General features: G+C 34.5%; 1 protein-coding gene across 13 annotated transcripts in view; it reads right to left on the bottom strand.

Annotated features, from left to right (window-relative positions):
- AKAP9 (A-kinase anchoring protein 9) overlaps positions 1-19,182 on the bottom strand; it is a 152,521-nt gene that overhangs the window by 26,322 nt on the left and 107,017 nt on the right. For 12 of the 13 annotated variants that reach the window (XR_015548901.1, XM_087418649.1, XM_087419248.1 and 9 more), the window contains 10 exons: positions 17,653-17,815; positions 15,801-16,013; positions 13,173-13,405; positions 12,103-12,222; positions 9,030-9,206; positions 8,366-8,470; positions 4,009-4,161; positions 3,456-3,635; positions 1,479-2,552; positions 199-339 (listed from right to left, as the gene is read on the bottom strand). Coding sequence is in view for 12 of the 13 variants with exons in the window: in XM_087418649.1 (XP_087274775.1) it covers positions 199-339; positions 1,479-2,552; positions 3,456-3,635; positions 4,009-4,161; positions 8,366-8,470; positions 9,030-9,206; positions 12,103-12,222; positions 13,173-13,405; positions 15,801-16,013; positions 17,653-17,815 (2,559 nt within the window). In the remaining variant the exon portion in view is untranslated. The remainder of the gene's footprint in view (positions 1-198; positions 340-1,478; positions 2,553-3,455; positions 3,636-4,008; positions 4,162-8,365; positions 8,471-9,029; positions 9,207-12,102; positions 12,223-13,172; positions 13,406-15,800; positions 16,014-17,652; positions 17,816-19,182) is intronic. The other variant, XM_087419132.1, reaches the window with a different exon arrangement.

Below are 19,182 nucleotides of genomic sequence, written 5' to 3'. Positions count from 1 at the left end.
CCAAGGAAAACCAAGCAAGAATATGTTAGTAAAGAAATTTATGATAATGGAACTTTCCATCAAATTCACAAAAGACTTTATTTTTCTCTAGCTTTTAAGTTATGGATCTGGGTTTGTTTTTATAGAAGAGAAAATACTTCAAAATGAAACTGAGATTAGTAGAAATAAGTGAATTAGGAGCTATGTTATTTATCTTACCAAAAGTTCTTCTTGAAGCTTTTCTGCCTTCTCTTTATAACTGGCAAGTTCTTCTTTGGTAGCTGCTGACTCAGCTCTAAGAGCCTCAAGTTGACCAAAAAATCCACTTTCTTCATTGGTAGGAATTAATTCAGTACTTGTCTGAATGGCAGTGGAAAACATAAGAAACACATCATTTTCAAAAATATGGCCAAATTCAAGGCACTTTCACATTCTAATGAAGCTTTCCAGGAATGACTGTCTATCAGATAAAAGGAGTTGAAATGATCCATGTTCTTTCAACAACTAGGGAAACTTTTTCAGAACTATCATTTTATATTCTTAAGATAGTAAAAAGAAGAATGGCTTTCTGGAAATGAAAGGTAAATCATGTCATTAGTATATATCCTAAAAATGTATGAATTATTAATGAAAATATTTTTTGTAACCATTCAAAAAACTTTCATATTTATATCACTTTCCTCAAAAGATACCAAGTGTAACTAAGATATTTCTTAGAAGCTTTATATATATGGAAAGTAACATTACTATTTTAATATCACTTACTATAATTTATAGGTCCAGTGAGCTAGGAGAAAAAAGCCTAGTAAATGGAAAGAATTATCCTTTGTGACAAATTATATATTTAAGGAATCCTGATATATCAGTTAATCTCCTGGTATTGAGATAAGACTGAACATTTACTATTCCAAATTATAAATATACACAGTGAGAATATGAAAATTAAAGTCCTTTCATATCTGTTCTATGCTCATAACTGCAATTTCAGATCTTTACATAAGTAGACTTACAAGAGCGAAATACAAATTTTTCCTAGAAAAGTATGAAATCTACTAAGTATAAAATTTGCAAAAGATAATGACTCATCACTCATACATTAATTCAGCAGAATACTAATATATTTTGATATTTTCCATTACTTAAAAGGGATGATCACATAATATGCATGTTAGAGAGAAAGGGAAAAAAAACCTACACAAGTTCCAGAGGACATCTGCTAAGCTTCACATTTCTAAGCTTCTTCTGACTGCTCTACTTAATGCTATGCTAGTGAAATAAATATCGTGATTTGAAAATCACAAAATATAGTTTGTTTCCATTATTCTAGTGATAATACTGTGATTGTACAAAATAGCAATATTTTCATAAAAACCCTTTATATATGAATTGCTAGATGTAAAGAACACTGTTTAATTTAGTAAATTAGCAATCAGCTTAAGGAACAAAGGAAAAGAGAGTTTCTTAGGGTATTTAAATGAAAAAATCAAGAACAAACTAACCTTGAGAACTTCAAAATCTCCTTGAGGGCTTTTCCTTTCTTTCCCTCCCTGTTTTTTCTCATTGTCCTCCAATAGCTTCTGTAGTTCTAGTAGCTTCTTTTCTTTTTCCAAAGCATTTTTCTCTGCAATTTCTACCTGTTCTTTTTCTAAAATCAAACTAGTCTGCATTTCAACCACCTGGCTTTCTAATTCTGATATTCTCAAGGTTAATGCTGACACATTTGACTCCATCTCATTTTCTGTTAGTTGACTTAAATTCTGTATATTTGTTTTTTCAGATTCTAATGAAATTGCTTGTTTATTTTGACAGAATTTTGCATATTCCTTAACTGCTTCAAGTTGGACTTGACTCACCAGAGCAGCAGCAACTTTTTCCTCAAGTATATTCTGCAGGTTTACAATCTTCTTCTTAAGCATGTCTGTTTCAGACTGGCCTTGCTCTTGTATGTCCTTTATTTGTTTATAACACTGGGTAAGTTCTAAGTCCTTTGCACTCACAGTGCCCTCAAGTTGTAGCACCTTTGTTTCCAAACTGCTTATGGACACTTTGCTGTTTTCTTCAAAAGATTTGAGGTAAGTCTGATTTTCTAGGGGTTTAAGAGCATCCTCAGTAAGGACTACTTCTAGCTCAGGTTTGTTTTTGCTCAGATCATCTATGGCCACGTTAACATTTTTTTCTGGTACACTTTGGATTTTTTCCATATTTTCACGTTCTCTCTTTAAGATGCATAATTCTTGTGTTAGCTGGTTCATTTTAAAAGTGGTTTCTTTAAGCACCTTTTTCGTAAGGGCCATTTCTTCATTAGTGGTTTCTACTTGCTGTTCCAAAGCCAGTTTTTCAGCTATTACCATCTCCAACTGATGTTTTAAACTATCTGCTTCTTCTGGGAGAGAACTGGTATCCACTGATGTCTTCTGTTCAATATTTGCCAATTCCTGTTGAAGTTTTTCAATCACTTCATTGAACTGCTCTATTTCTTCTTCTCTATTTTTCTTCACATGCTCTTGATCACTCATTAAACATTCTATTTGGGTTTCAAGATCCCTTATCAGTTCATTTTTTTCTTCAATAACCTATTAGTTAACAAAAAAGGTAACATACACATTAAATATGTATTTATATTTTGGGAATTTTATTTTATTTTAGGGCAGGATCTTAAAGTGCTGATCACACACAAAAATAATATACTTTTCAGACATACTACATTACTTGAACATAGACCAACAGTCCCCCATCATAGCAAACAATGGCCTCATTTGAAGCTTTGTTCAGAAAGTTCTGTTAAATATAGTGATTTACATGTTTAGTAGCTGATTTCCAATAAGTGGAAATAGTCAATATCAATACATTCCAATTGAAAAGGATGAAGTATTGAAATAACAACAGTCTATAGAAGATGGTGCCCAAAGTTCATGATCTTATTTAACTCTTACTAAATAGCAGAATTTCTAATAGATTTGGTTAAAATGATATGATGAAATCTGAGTCACCAAAGACTTCCTGAAAAACATCAAAACTCTTTGACGATATTAGAAGGGGACAAAAATACACATAGCTTGTTAAGCCAATGTGTTTTAATAAATTAAAATTAATGGGGCCGGCCCAGTGGCGTAGCAGTTAAGCTCACATGCTCCACTTTGGCCGCTCAGGGTTCGCCCATTCAGATCCCGGGTGCAGACCTACACACTGCTCATCAAGCCATGCTGAGGTGGCGTCCCATATAGAAGAGTCACAACTCTACAACTATGACACACAACTATGTACTGGGGCTTTGGGGAGAAAAAAAAAAAAGAAGATTGGCAACAGATGTTAGCGCAGGGCCAAACTTCCTCAAAAAAAAATTTTTTTTTAAATTAATGGGTAAAAGAAAATTAAGGTTTGTTTTTTAAATTCAAAGAGAAACTGAAAAAATAACTATTTTGCCCTTTAAAATTCTAGCTTAATTTCATGTAATAATCAATTTTAAATTAGTGTACCTTGTTATCTGTTGTAATTTTAAGTTGATGCTGAAGTTTTGCAATCTGCTCATTCAATCGGTCAATTTCTACCTCTTTTTCCTGCATTATTTGAGCAAATTTCCCAAATACTACATGTTGGTCCTGAGTAGAGATAGCATCAAACTCCTTTATGGCAAATCCTAGTTTCTTCATTTCATCCTAGGGACAAAAACAACCATCCCAGTGGCACAGATCATTACATGGGATTTTCCAAACATTCTTTCAATTAACACTTATAAAAGCTATAGTGCCCAAAATGTATACATGAAAAAAATTAGAGATATCATACAGTTATTGTATATAAATAATTCTTAAGATATTTTGAGAAAAAGTCTCAAAAAATTTTCATTTATGACCAATTCAAATGTTTATGATGAGCTGAAAATAAATTCCATGCGAATCCATTTGCAGCTAATGTTCCCATGTAAATATTATTTAGCAGCCGGATTTAGTAAATGCTTAATAATACCAAGGCTACACAAGACGAAAACTATGAATTATTTAAAAGCAAAAGTTTGTTTTAACTAATTACCTTAAATAATTTGTTTTCTTGTTCAAGTTCTTGTAGGCGGGTAGTAGATTCCTTTTTCTGTATTTCTAATTGCATATGTAGTTGCTGAACTTCTTCATTCTTATTTTCCAGTTCTTCTCTGAACTGCTCTAACTGTTCTTCTAAGTTTGTGATCTTTAATACCAAAATAATCAAAAGAAAAGAGAAAAAAATTGTTTATACAAATGTTATTTGTTAAGAGAGAATGAAGAGTGCTGTGTTAGCTCTACGAAGTATGTATGCTCACAACACATGAGCCATGAGAATAAAGGAAAGGGTTTTCTCTCAGCCAGGTGAACCTGTGTGCTTTCTAGACATGTTCAAACTGAACACCCTTAAACCATCCTGACCAAAGCAAAGAGAAGATCTTCAGAGGAAGGAACAAGCAGCCATTTCCTACCTAAAATATCTTCTGATAAAGCAGAAAAGAGTCATGGGAAGAAGGGAAAGAATCCACATTTTAAATCCCAGTTTATGTTAAATTTAGTTGCTATCAAAAGGCTCAAAAAAGCTGTAGAATTAAGTCAGTTGTTTTAGCCAAGTGAGACTAGCTAAATTTAGTCACTAGCTCAATTTAGTCTATATTAATACTTAATTAACCTAACGAAAGGTTTGGCTGCCACGTGCCTTGTTTAAGCAGAAGGAAGTAAAGGCAGACACTAAAACCATGAGATCCTTAGGTCTGAAATACAGAAACTTAAGAGTAAGTTATTAACACAATTTCAGGAGAAAATTAGAGAGTTCCTATATGCAGGACAATAGAAATTTAGCTCATTTCTAAGCATAGATCATTAATGGTAAAGTAATTACTCTTTGATGGCTATATAGACACTGAAACTAATGATGAATATTAAGGGCTAGTTATTGTTATATTTAAAATTTAACTGGAACTTGATGGAGGACAGGAACAGCTCACTGCTTTGTAGCTATTTAATAAATATTTAATGAATAGATTTCCAAATGTGTATTTACCTGATGATCAAAATTGCTGCATTAAAAGCAACCTAAGATGCAGGAGCAGCATTTAGTGGCAGCTGGCTCAGAGAGCAGCATATAAATCATTTATTGCCTTAGAGCTTGAAAGGGACCATATGCTGATTACATGCTGATGAGTAAACAGAATCATGTCTTAGCACTGGCAAGGCAAAGACCTTAAAAATCATTTAGCCTAATACTTCCTTAACAGAAATAGTATCTATACTAGTAAGAATAGCCATCACTTATGAAATTTACTGCTAGGCACTGCATAAGATGCTTTAAATATATATAATTTTTTAAAACTCTGTAACAACCTTGTGAGATCTGTACTAGGATAATCCCCATTTCAGAGATGAGGAAGGGAATCACTGAGAGAGGAGTACCTTGCCCTGATCAGGGTCACACAGCTAGTATGGGGTCAAGCCAGCTTTTGACCCTGGGGAGTTTACCTCTGGAGTCTTACAATCCTAGCTATCATTTATCCTGCTTCTAATAACTAATGTCTAAGACTTACATTTAAACTTCTTTTCTGTTTAACACTGGTATTAAACTCAGAAGACATACCTTAAATACATTTAGTAGTTGTGCAAATATAATTATCAGGGAAAACTGTGATGATTATATCTTCTTCAAAGTTATCTAACATAATAGTATTTACACCTATCCCTATCTTCTACAACTACTACTTCTGATCACAAGGTATTATTTTAAAATCAGCACATACATAGATATTTAAGTTCAAAATTGCTGCCCTACTTCACATGATATTTACTTTCTTTTTTGATACAACAGTTTATGGTCAAATTCTTCGCTCCGTGATCTAAAGCACTGTTATTCAAAGTGTGGTCCCTGGGGCAGCAGAACAGGTGAGAACGAGTTAGATGTGCAGATTCTCAAGCCCCACCCCAGGCCTACTGAATCACAACCTACATTTTAACAAGATCCCCAGGGGATTCATATGCACATTAAAGTTTGAGAAGCACTGGTCTAAAGCACTAACATTCTTGTTATAAGTAGCTGAACTTGAGGCATCAGAACAGAGAATTCAATTCCCAAAAAAGACACTATACGGCATTCTGTCCTCTTATTCAGCCAGACTCCAGTTTCAGTCCCAAGCTGTCTTATTACTGAGTCTGTAACAACCAAAAACCAGAAGAGTATTATTAAGGTTTAAAAATAGACTGGTAGCTATTTGTTTTAATCTTATTTAATTTAGCTACCAAATGATATCTAGACTCTTTGGATTACATTAATTTGCACCTATTTGTGATTTTCTTTTTAAGTGTTTTTATCTCTTTTAAATGTTTATGTCTTCTTAGTTACAGAGCAGATTCCTTGAAGTCCAGTGCTGGTTTTACAACTGAACAGTGGTAGTCTACACTTGTAGGAGCTCAATAAAGGTTGAACGACAGTCTTTAACACTTCTTACCAACAAGGAAAACACGCCCTGAAGCTTTGGCAGTACAGCATCACAGGGGCTCCAGAATCAGGGAAATCTGGGAGGAATTCTTGCTCAACCACTTACTGTGTGACCATGAGCAAGTTACTTAACCTCTCTTAAGACTTAGTTTACTTCTCTGTAAAATGGAGATAACAATAGAGCCTTTTCTCAGGGAGAGTGTAAGGATTAATGACATAAGGCATTTACAATACTTAGCACTTTGTAGCACAGATCTCAACAAAGTAAACTATTATTACTTACTATTGCCATCTATAAGCTAGATCTCATTATTGAAGTTATTTTTTTTAAAGAAATTCCTCCTTCATTTCTCTCCACACTATTCTCCTCTTATCATCTTGAAACTCCTCTTTTCAAGTTTTCTTCTCTTTCTATTCATTCTGCATTTCTAAACATTATAATAAACTTTTTACAAAAATGTTTTACACAAATTTAGGTGATGAGAGTAGTAGAAAGTACCTCAAATATATGACACATATGGACATCTTATGTTTATATTCAATCAGATATCTGAAAACATTTGCCTAGTGCAGGAGAGAATGCTTAAGAAGTTATTTTCATTAAAAGATACATGTTTCAACTTTACATTTTTGTCTTTCAGTCTCCAGTTACAGGTGAGTGGGTTCTCCCACAGTACTTGTCACTGTTATTAAAAACTACTAGTAGACCAGAGTCAGGGGTCAGTTTAACCCTTTACTCATTCAACATCTGGCCCCGTCTCATCTGTAAAAACTGGGAGTTGGTTGACAGATACTCTTCAAGGCCTCTTGTAGTTCTAAATAACTACTATTCTGAGTAAAAAGTAAACAATTATTGGAAGCTTTTGGGTCCAGTTTTGAAGGCCCACCTTTTTAGGGAGCAGACAATTTCTTTGATTATTTAGTGTAAGGTAAATCTCTAAATATTAATTCTTTTTGAAACACATACAAGTGGTTACATATCAACAAAAGTGCTTCCCCCCTCCTTGGAGAAACCAAAAAACAAAATAAACAGGAGCCTCTTAGATAAACATTAGTCAGTATTATGTGATAGTGAGAAAATAACCCTTCTAGTGGAAATGATCATTATTATAGTCATTTATATAGATGGCTCTTTTCTCCTCTAAACTACAAGTCTGATCTGTAGTTTTAGCTGATGTCTAAATCATTCCTGTATTTTTTAAAGCACTTATTAACAGTTCTATATTTAAGTTCAATAAATATGTGTTAACATATATTAAATGTCCTATAAAGATTTTATGGACATAAAAATGTAATTTAAAAAATTTTAAACATGTTAAATGATACGATATAGCTAGACAATGTACAGTACGATATGTTTTAGAAAAATTTCATAGACAAAAGTTTAAATAAGTTATAATTTAATTAGGAATTGGAAATTACTACCGTTTTAAAGGTGGGAGTTTCTTTTTTTTGGAAGGGAGGGAGTAGAAAAACATAGGAGAATTTTATATAATTACTTTATTACTAAACTTTTAAGAATATGTTTAGTATATTGTAAAACAGCACTATAACATCCCAGGGCAATACAACTTAAACCCACCCACAGCAAAGTAGCAACAACTCAAACCCCATAGTAAAGTCAGGAGAAGAGAGACAGACTGCCTTTTGCCCTAACACTAGTATATCTCTCCACTCTCCTCTTCCTTCAACTAATATCTACCTTCTTTTCCTCCTCAAAACTTGCTGTGTCAAGGCCTTTACACTTGTCCCCTCTACCCAGAATACTCTTTCTCACAGCAGTTTATTTGTTCACATGTTATTGTCTTCAAGGTCAACTTAGGCAATGAGCTAAGAAACAGTCTCAACTTCGGTTTTAGGCCATAAACTCCATTTTGTGTAAATGATATATTCAAGGTGGCTTATTTAAAATAATTCAAATCACATTTTGTCATACTCTTACCTCTTTTTCCTTTCTGTCTATGGCATCTCGCTCAGCCTGCAACTGTACTTCCAGGGACAATTCTGCTTTAGCTTCTACAGCTCCAAACTGTTTTCGGTCCTCTACCTTTAAATATATAAGAATTTCAGACTTTAATCCTGATTATCCACTTTAATTGGAGAAATATCAAATCTATATCTCCAATTTAGAAGTAAATAATCTACACTAGTGAATAATCAACAAGTTGATTAATGAAGACTATCTCCTCAACTGCCCCCCTCCCAAGCTTCCTTATCCCACTATTCTTTTTATTCATTTGTGCTTTCTGCAGTATAATGGGAATAGATGTCATTACTTCTAAGTCTGCGGAAGAGCATCAGCCTAAACTGGTGTCCATGTCCTTTTTACTTGGCTGTTATTTTAGAACCACAATTTTATTGATGGTTAAAAGGGTAATTAATTCTTTTGGTTTAACTAATCTTCCTTTCTCAGGACTAAAGTATGCAAGCAACATTTGGAAATAAGTGTAAACAGAAATGGTTATGATGTCAATGAAGACATAAAGATATATACATTATGTATATAGCAATAGCAATTTTTTTGTTTAAAAGAACTGATGTTCATGTAACTAAGAGTAAGCTGCATTAAAACACTTGATAAAATGAACCCAAAGAAAATATCACACCTTTTGAAGAGTGTCTGCACTAAGGAGTAAGGCTTGCTCTAGTTCCCTTACTCTGAACTCCAGTTTCTCAATTTCTTCATTCCGTTCTTGTACATCCCTCTGAAGCTGCTCTTTAGAGAGCAAAAGCTCACTGCACTTGTCTGTTTTTTCTTTCAGATGATTTGTTAACTGTTCAACCTGGAAATATATATTAAGAAAAAATAGTAATTTAAAAATTTCAGCAAGCTAATAACATCTATCTTCATTTCAAAAAGTATTTTTAGACATTACGCTAATTTTATTTTTGATAAGGACAGCAACTACTATCTCCAAGTAAGGTGATATTTTTTGAACTGATACAACTAAGTAGCACTAGCAAAAGAGAAATAATATTGCTTTCACCAATCCTTTAAAAAAAGTTCTTTCTCTTAAAACTAAGACTTTCTTAGCTAGGAGGAGAAAAAAATTATACTTTTCAATAATGTTGAATTGCAAGCTCTAATGGTACAATCACACTAAAACCTTAGTAATAAAGAGGACAAACGAGTTTGCAGAGTACTGACTTAACAATTTTATGTGAGATAAGATGACCTAAAAAAAATCTTTCATGGATTATATTTTTCTTTCCACAAATAATTATAATTGATACATATACTAACAATGGTTCTAAATGTCACAGGGATGGGAGAAGATGGGGGAGCTTTAATACAGTCACTTGGAAAGCTTTTTCAGCCCACGCATACCACCAGCCCAGAATAGAGATGAGAATGCGGGGTGGTGAGAAGGGTCTGTGCACCCTGAAAGTTTCCCTAAGTGATTCTGATATGCAGGTTCATTCAAGCAAATGGCTTTGTAATGGAAGAATTCAGGAAGGATTAATAAGATAGCTTATGAAATTAGTTATGATCAAGAGAAGAGAGAAAGCCTACTGAAAAACGAAACGTGATGGTAAGAAAAAAAAGAATTCTACCATATTTCAGTGAGATATTTTGATGGAATTATCTAAAAAAAAAAATGATACTTATTCCTCAAAACAGTAAAAGAACTGTAGGCTTATCTATAATTACAGGCTCAAGGATGACAGTAATAAAGCCAGACAGGAGAAGCTTGAACTATAATGGGTGGACTAAGATTTGGAGTAAGGTCAAGGAAAAAGAAAACAAAGCAGGGACAGCAAATTTGCACAATATACTTTTACAGTTGGAATTTTTTTGATCTTGAGAAAATCAGAAGCTGGGGAATCAGCTCTGGCAAGGTTAGGAGAGAACAAATGGATCACAGTGTTCTGGGAGAAAATCAAATATACACATCCTTGTTAGTTTCAAGTTTCATGAATGAGGCTGGTCACACTTTTCAAACATAAGAAAACAATAGGAAATGACATAAGTTCTAGAGCTTAAATATGCTTTTGAGTATCAAAAAACACGGCTATTTTTCAAAAGCTGAAAATATGTTTGTTAGGAGTAAGGCCAATAACTACAAACTCTGTGGGGATTGAAAACTTTTCTAATGCTCTAATAGACGAGGCTGTTCTACAACAGAGTACTTCTATTCAAAGAGAATATAGATAATATTTTACTATAATAAGTTTATAGGCATTTTATACTTTGGAATTCTTTTAAGAGAAACAATATCGAGTAAACTGCATAGAAATTATATACAATTTTATAAAAAATAAAAATTTTTTAAAAATTATTTTCAGAAATAATAATAGTTACATTTAAGTATTCACTATGTACCAGGCCAATATTCCTATGAGGTTCTATTACAATCTCTATTTTAGAAATGAGTAAACAAGTTTTAGAAAGTGACTTAGCCATTGTCACACACCTAATAAATAGCAGAGCCATGATTCAACCTGGAATGGTTTAACCCCTAGGACGATCTGTTTATAACCATGACAAGCCATCTTTAGCAATTTATACAGTGCATCTTCCCTCATTCATGTAGCATTCATTTGGTAAATATGGAGTTCTGACTAGGTCTCTATATGAGGAAAATGGACAGGTGGGGTGAAAAGTAGAAGCAGGGAGAGTGGTAAGGAGGCTACCACAACCATCCAGGCAAACAATGCTGACAGCTAGGATTTGGAGAGATGAAGGAAAGTAGAAAGAATAGGAAGATGTGGTGCAACCTGACTCACCAGTGGGTTGGAAGAGGGGTTGAGAAAGAGTGGAATCAAGGATAAATTCTAGGTCTCAGCAATGAGGAAGGTGGAAATGGTATAGAATTTACTGAAATAAAGACGGAACATGTTTTTATTCTTGTCTTTCTTTGGTGAGGTCTAGTCAAAAATCAAGAGCTCTCTTTTGAACATGTTAATTTAGAGACATCTACATGGAGATATAGAGTGGGCAGCTGAATATTCAAGTCTGGAGCTCGACCAGAGATGTCAAAACTGGAGACTTGTGTCATTTATACTCACATATAAATGTGAGTCATTTATATATAACTGCTTACGAAGAGAATATAAACAGGCAAGAAAAGGAGGCCCAAGCCTAAGGCTTGGGGTACTCCATCATTTGTTTTGGGTAGAGGAGGAAGAGTCCAAAGAAGTAACTGTGTCACAGGAGCCAAGAGAAGGAAGTGTTTCAGGAAGAAGGCTGTAATGAATGCCTCTGATTGGTCAAGTACGATGAAGACAGACAGGTGATTACTGGACGTAGCCATGAGGCTGGGGGTAACTTGCACAAGAACAGTTTCAACAGAGTAGAGGATATGAAACCCCACTGAGATAGTGGGGTTAGAAACTTCACTGGAGCGGATTGAGAAGAGAATGGGAGATGGGGAAATAAAGAGTGAATACACACAACACTTTTGATCAGTTTTGTTGGGAACAGAAAAATGAGCAGTAAAGTTTATTTAGTTGGGCAATAGTAGAATATAAATGCAAATGGGAATGATTCCAAATTTCAATACAAAACATTTTTAGGGTTTCAAGAACCTTCTCCCGTTGAAGTAATAGTTAATTTTCTGATTTTGTAGATTTTTATACAATAGAAAGAATTCCTTTAAAATTTTTCAAGATGTGCATCTTATTTTATACACAATATATACATTACTGTAAGGCAGACAATATCAGTAAAGTTCTTACCTCTCTGGTTTGATGTTCATTGATAGGCTGGAATCGAGGTACAACCTTAAGTTGCTGCTCTAGTTTCTGTATTTCCTGTTGGAATACATCTCTCTCATGTTCTCTATCAACGGCTTGCTCCTGAAGTTTAATAATAATAATAAGAGTAACTGAGGAAACAATATAATTGATATTATTATTTCCCTTACTTCCCTTAAGTTACAGGTATAGTTTTGTTTGAAGAAAAGTAACTGATGACCACAGAAGATCCCAAATCAAAAACGTTTACAAAGATAACATTTTTTATACGGTACATAACATTTTTTATACGGTACATAGCCTATTTGAGCTCTTCAACAAAAATTTAAGCATTTAAATATTACTCGAAGCATGACTTTTTTTATTCAAGTAGCATTAAATAGAAAATGAAATAAAAATACTCTCCTTAAAATGAATTTACTTTTTTGGAACAAAGGAGGAATTCCACCATTCATTTAGTCATTAAACAAAGTAAGTAGAACAAATTGTTTGATAAATCAATTTCTTTCATCCTAATCTAGGTTTTACACCTAAAATTACAAAATGTATACGAATCTGATTCTTTGATCTGTGAAGAGAACATCAGGCATAAGTGAAACCCCAAAGAAAATAAATCCACGTCAAATTAGAGATTTAACATCTTTATGGAAGAGGGAAATGACAACTGTGCCAGTTCCGTGTTTCCAAGGGCACATTATTACCTGCTTATCTTCTGCGGGTGAAACAGTGGTGGCCAATTAGCTCAGTATCTTCACCTGCTTTGGTTGTTGGTTAAAGGAAAGACTAGGACAAGCTTCTTAACTCTGAATTTGGAAAGGCTAACTGATAGAGCTTATTCATAATCTGCCTATATTGTTTTTAATTCTGATATCTGCATAATAAATTACTAGAATTTTTAACCAGAATAGTACTTTTTAATTAATTGGTAGAATACACATATAGATGAAAATATTAGAATTCAACAGTCTCTTCATAATTTAAAATTCACAACCTAGAAGAGCAGCAAATAGCATTCCACTGAGAAAATCAATATTCTAGTTGAGAATACTTACATCTAAAAATTTTCTCATTTTTTCTAACTGTTTTTCCAATGCTTGGTTTTGCTGTCTTAAATCCATTAGTTCGGCATTTTTTTCTTGTTCCAGCTCTATAAACCTACTGACTTGTTCCTCGACATCTATTTCTAGAGCTTTCACTTGTTTTTGAAGGTCATCACATACTTTTTCAGCTTGACACTGTACTTCTAGCTTTTCCTTCATTAGTTTTTCTGTCTCTTGTAATAATTCTGTACATAAATGTAAAAATATACTAAGTTAAATCACAAGTAATGATGTTATAATAGTGAAATAACCCGTATGTTCAAATTTTACCTTCAGGAAATAAAAGATCTGAGTTTTATTTCAAAGACACTTAAAAAAGGAAAATATTCTCTTAATATCAAAATAACATATTCCTATATAAGTAAGCAAACTAATATCAGTAAAACTATACAGAATTAACAAAAAGAATATGTCCTGTCACTAAAAACAATATTTTTGTGAAAACAGAACGACAAATGACAAAAAAAAAATCCATTTCACTATAAGGAATAGAACAAAGTCTAATTAAACTCAAACATTGAAAAAATTCAACTCAGGCAAAAATCAATCATTCTAAACCCATAGTCACTTTTATATGCATACACAATACACATGAAGATCAAATACTGTAAATCTTTAACCAAGGCAAGTAAGAGTTATAGAAAAAGAAATACAACTGCAATCATATTTTCCTGTTAGTCTTACTCCTTATTAAACCCGTATTCCTGAGTTAGTCTTGCATGCTCACATATATGTGTATCGAGGGAAGACTGACAAGTATGAGAGGCAGTGTGCTGTGGTGTTTGAGATCAGAGACTGTGGGTTCAAATCCTAGCTCTGCCACTTACATCCTATGTGACACTAAACAAGACGCCCTTCAGTTTCCCTATATGCAAACTGGGGATAGGAATAGTACTGATCTCTTACAGTTATTGTGAGATCAAGTGAGTTAATATATGTAAAGAATAGTGTGTAGGATATGGTAAGCACTATGTAAGTATTAGCTGTTAATATTAATAATACAATAACAAAGTATATATAGCAAAGTAAAACAATCCCCTAATGAAGAAAATGAAAGGAACATAATCCTAGAGTCTTTATACAAACTGGTCTGCCAACACTGTACTCAGGACTAAGAACCTACAGAAAATAGCTTTCCTTTTAAAACAATAGTGACTTAGATGTTAATATAAAAGTAAATCAACCAGAAAGTCTCCTTAATTTACTGAATTTCATTGATCCTATTGATACCATCATCTTATATACTTCTTGATTTAGAAAAAGCATTCTGAAAAGTCATAGGCTGTAACAGTTTAACATATTTGTTAAAGAAAAAATGCTTTAATAAAACAACATTTTCTTAAAAAAATCAAAACGGTCTTAAGCCCTGTGGAATAACAAGATGGTGGTCACTAAGAATTTCAGTTGTTAATTTCAAATATAAATATGTATTTTTATTGTAAGAAAAGTTTTTTAATTTGTTAAAGACAAAAACTATAAGTATGAAACACAACAGCAAAACTGCAAAATTAGAGCTATGTTAGTTGGTTGAAAATCCAAGAATCACCCAATTTTGGGAGTTGTAAGTTTACCACCCAAAGACTGGCCATGCAACTGTATAAACACACCTGCTCCAGGTGCTGCATCAACTGCAGCATCTACTAGTCCTATAAGAACAGAAAAAAGAAACACAGAACACAAATGTGATAATTTACGTCTTCTATTTCCTAAACTAGGATAACACACACACAAAAATTAGTAGCGAAAGTTGAAACCATCAGTTACTATCACTGGTAACGCTTTGAGATGTTCCCGTATTTCTTGAATGTTTTACATGTATGGTCTACTTTCCACAATAAAAATTCCTAAACCTGTGTTAAACAAATTTGAGCACCCAGAAAGAACTTCACATTACAAAAATGTACGTTGTATTTCTAAATTGATAAAATAAAATTAGTGAAACTATACATTTTTAATTCTAACTGCGTGTGTAACATAAAAGTGAGAGGCTATGATAAAAAGGATTTAAAGTTCCATCATTACAAAGACTATTTTTTACCGCTCAACAAAATTTACTTCAAGATGTTACCTAATTTCTTATTTAAGGAATTATTAATCTGTAAATTTATATATTCTTTGAACTATTACTTAGATTAAACTAGATGTCAGCCTGCTTCTAACAGCCACTGACCTTTTCAATCTACTCTCTCGCAGGCTGAAATCCATCCCCAGCTGCTCACTACTAGTGCCAGATCAGTGCACTTAGTTATTTAATCCAAGTATACATTTTTGTTGCCTCTCTGCTATTAAAAGAACTGAACCTTACATAATTAAAAAAAACTCCTGCCTCGTTATACGCAGCTTTCTCTTGAGCCAGAGGTTTGAGGATAAACGAAGAATTATCTTTTCCTGTTAATATCTTCCAAAGGGGGTAAAATCTTGATTCCACATGGTTAGCTAATAAGATATTTACCAGTAAGGTTGATTTTCTTATAATTTTTAAATCCCTATATAAAATAAATGAATAATGGCACTGAAAAGGGAAAAAAAGCCACCTTGAACTTTTAAGGAATGTTTCATACAAAGTCCAAAAATACATACGCTGTTCAACTGGGCCTGCCTCTGCTTTCATAGCCTCCTTCTGTCTGGACAGTAACTCTCTTTCTTCTTGAATCTGCTGTTGCTCTGCTTCCAATTCTTGTAATCTACTACCTGCACATAACAATTCCTGCTCAAGACGATCTATTATATCAGTTTTTTCCTGAATTTGCCTTTCAAAAAGAGTTTTTTCATCTGCATAGCCATCAATGACACCTATAAAATGAAATTAACAGGGAATGGGATTATTACTTATTTCAAATTTTACCATTAGTTTTTTTTTTTTAAATAACATGCACTCCTTTTTATTTATTTATTTATATTTATTTATTTATTTTTGTGAGGAAGATCAGCCCTGAGCTAACATCCATGCCAATCCTCCTCTTTTTGCTGAGGAAGACCAACCCTGAGCTAATATCTATTGCCAATCCTCCTCCTTTTTTTCCCTTTTTCTCCCCAAAGCCCCAGTAGATAGTTGTATGTCATAGCTGCACATCCTTCTAGTTGCTGTATGTGGGATGCTGCCTCAGCATGGCCGGACAAGCGGTGCGTTGGTGTGTGCCTGAGATCCAAACCTGGGCCACCAGTAGCAGAGCGGGCACACTTAACCACTAAGCCACAGGGCCGGCCCCCCATTAGGTTTTAATATAAGCAATAAAAGGTATACTGTTAGCAAAATCTTAAATCATTCCAACCTATTAAAAGTCTTGAATGAATCTGCTGCTGATGATAGCAGTAACTATGGTATGTTCAATACAGCCGATTTCTTGTTAACCACTGTGTCTAAACACGAAATTCCTCTGTACTTTCTATTATTTTGCTACACCAATGTGTCACATCATGGTAGGTGTAACTCACTTTATTAAACAGACATAAATAGATAGGTTCCTGGTCAGCTTAATACAAATGAGATGCTTGTGAACTGAACTGCATTTTAAATATAATAGAGAAAGCTGATATTTTAAGTGATTCTAGAAGGCTAACACCCTTGTACAACAGCATGGTAGAATATAAAGAGCATAGGGCTTTAGATGTTTTAAGCCTGGCATCACCATTTAATGGTGACCTTGAACAATTTATCAACATCTTTTAGCTTCAGTTTTCTCATCTTTAAATGATTTAAGAGTTATTTTAGGATGGTGGAATTACGGTAATAGCTCACCATCATCCACTTCTGTATTTTTTAAATTTTTAAATATTTTCTGTAATTCTATTAAGTACTTCTATAATTAAAAAAAAGACAGGTTTTTTTTTGGCTGAGGAAGAGTCACCCTGAGCTAACACCTGTTGCCAATCTTCCTCTTTTTATATGTGAGCCACTGCCACTGCATGGCCACTGACAGATGAGTGGTGTAGGTTTGAGCCTGGGAACCAAACCCGGGCTGCCAAAGTGGCACATGCTGAACTTAACCACTAGGCCACTGGGGCTGGCCCCCAAAATATATATGGTTTAAAAAATTGCTCAGAGGAACTCTGAAGACAAACTACAACTACTTTTCTTTTCTTTCTTTTTTTTTTTTTTATAATTTTATTTTTATTTATTTTTTTCCCCCAAAGCCCCAGTAGATAGTTGTATGTCATAGCTGCACATCCTTCTAGTTGCTGTACGTGGGATGCGGCCTCAGCATGGCTGGAGAAGTGGTGCATCGGTGTGTGCCCGGGATCTGAACCTGGGCCGCCAGCAGCAGAGTGCGGGCACTTAACCGCCAAGCCACGGGGCCAGCCCTACAACTACTTATCAGTGGTCACTCTAAATTAGAGAAGATTGGTGGTTTCCAAATCTGGCTTGTGTCAAAATCTCCATCTTTAGACTTGAAATTTCTCCACCCTCAGTAGCCAACGGCAAGGTACTCACCCTCAGCCTTACTGAGCTCCACAGCCAGCTGTTCTCTGGCCCTGGACTCCTCATGAAGGCGCTCTCGCAGTTCTTCTTGGCACTTAAGGGACTCGGTCGCTTCTTGTTTCTGTCTAAATGACTCACGCACCAACTCTGTCTGTGTAACTTTCGCATGTTCGAGCTAAACAAGGAAGAAAAGTATACATGAAGGAAGATAAAGTGTTGAGAATACCAGGTCGTTCCCTATTAAAGCTTAAAGGAAAAGGAATTTATTATTATTTTTTTTTATTTTTTGTGAGGAAGATCAGCCTAACATCTGCCAATCCTCTTCTTTTTTTGCTGAGGAAGACCGGCTCTGGGCTAACATCCGTGCCCATCTTCCTCCACTTTATATGGGACGCTGGCACAGCATGGCTTGCCAAGCAGTACGTCCGTGCACAGCCGGGATCCGAACCGGCAACCCCGGGCCGCCGCAGCAGAGTGCGCACACTTAACCGCTTGCGCCACCGGGCAGGCCCCAAGAAAAGGATTTTAAATAAAAAAGATACACTGTTGAACCGCAGTCATTTAATATTTCTAGTGCATGCTAACATTAGTTGGCGGGGTAAGTCATAGTAGACAAGTAGATTTGCTCTGTACAACTTTCCATAAGAGATGTATTCTCATTTTACTGAACAAAAATATGCTTCTTTTGGAAATAAACCACTTTACATTACTAGATCTGTATTCTATTATATAAAGGGAGATATCAAGTTAACGACAGCATAGGCTCTTTTTATATTTGCTAAAGAATTTTATGTAACTATGTGCTCTATGATAGACTTTATTTCTTTTATATTTAACATTTATTGATTGTGACTCCTGCTGTACACTGTGGAGAAGTAATAATACAAGATTAATACAATAGCATCAATTAATAAAATCAGTGCCACAACAAAATGAAACTACATTCATAACCCATGTTTCACCTAAAAGCTTTATAGTCCTGTCCATTTGTGAAACATCTACTCCATATGAATATTCAGTTTATTTTCAAAACGTTAGAATACAGAGAAGTTAACCATAAACACAGCCTCCTTAAAATGCTGTCACTGACAGACGCTGACTACATTCTTAAACAATTTTTAAGATGACAGTTAAGCAGACTCAAGGCCAAAGCTCTCAAAAAACAGTGATCATTGTTACCACCTACATGAAACTGCAGAAAAGCACTGTCTCTGCCTTAGTTTTCTGGGTTTCTGACTGTCAGCACCTGCTTATCTGTTTTTACTGCAACAACTACACGGGAAAAAATTGAGCTCAAATGTTTCTAGTACTTAGTTCTAGATCATTAACATTATTAAAAAATTTTTAAAAAGCAACAATCAGGGCCGGCCCCGTGGCTTAGCGGTTAAGTGCGTGCGCTCCGCTGCTGGGGGCCCGGGTTCGGATCCCGGGCGTGCACCGAGGCACCGCTTCTCCGGCCATGCTGAGGCCGAATCCCACATACAGCAACTAGAAGATGTGCAGCTATGACATACAACTATCTACTGGGGCTTTGGGGGGAAA

Source organism: Ceratotherium simum, chromosome 1 (assembly GCF_057802395.1).
Source record: "Ceratotherium simum simum isolate JZ-2026a chromosome 1, ASM5780239v1, whole genome shotgun sequence".
NCBI classification, from domain to species: Eukaryota; Metazoa; Chordata; class Mammalia; order Perissodactyla; family Rhinocerotidae; genus Ceratotherium; species Ceratotherium simum.
The sequence above is the reverse complement of the archived record's forward strand: the minus strand, read 5'-3'. Positions and strand labels throughout refer to the sequence as shown.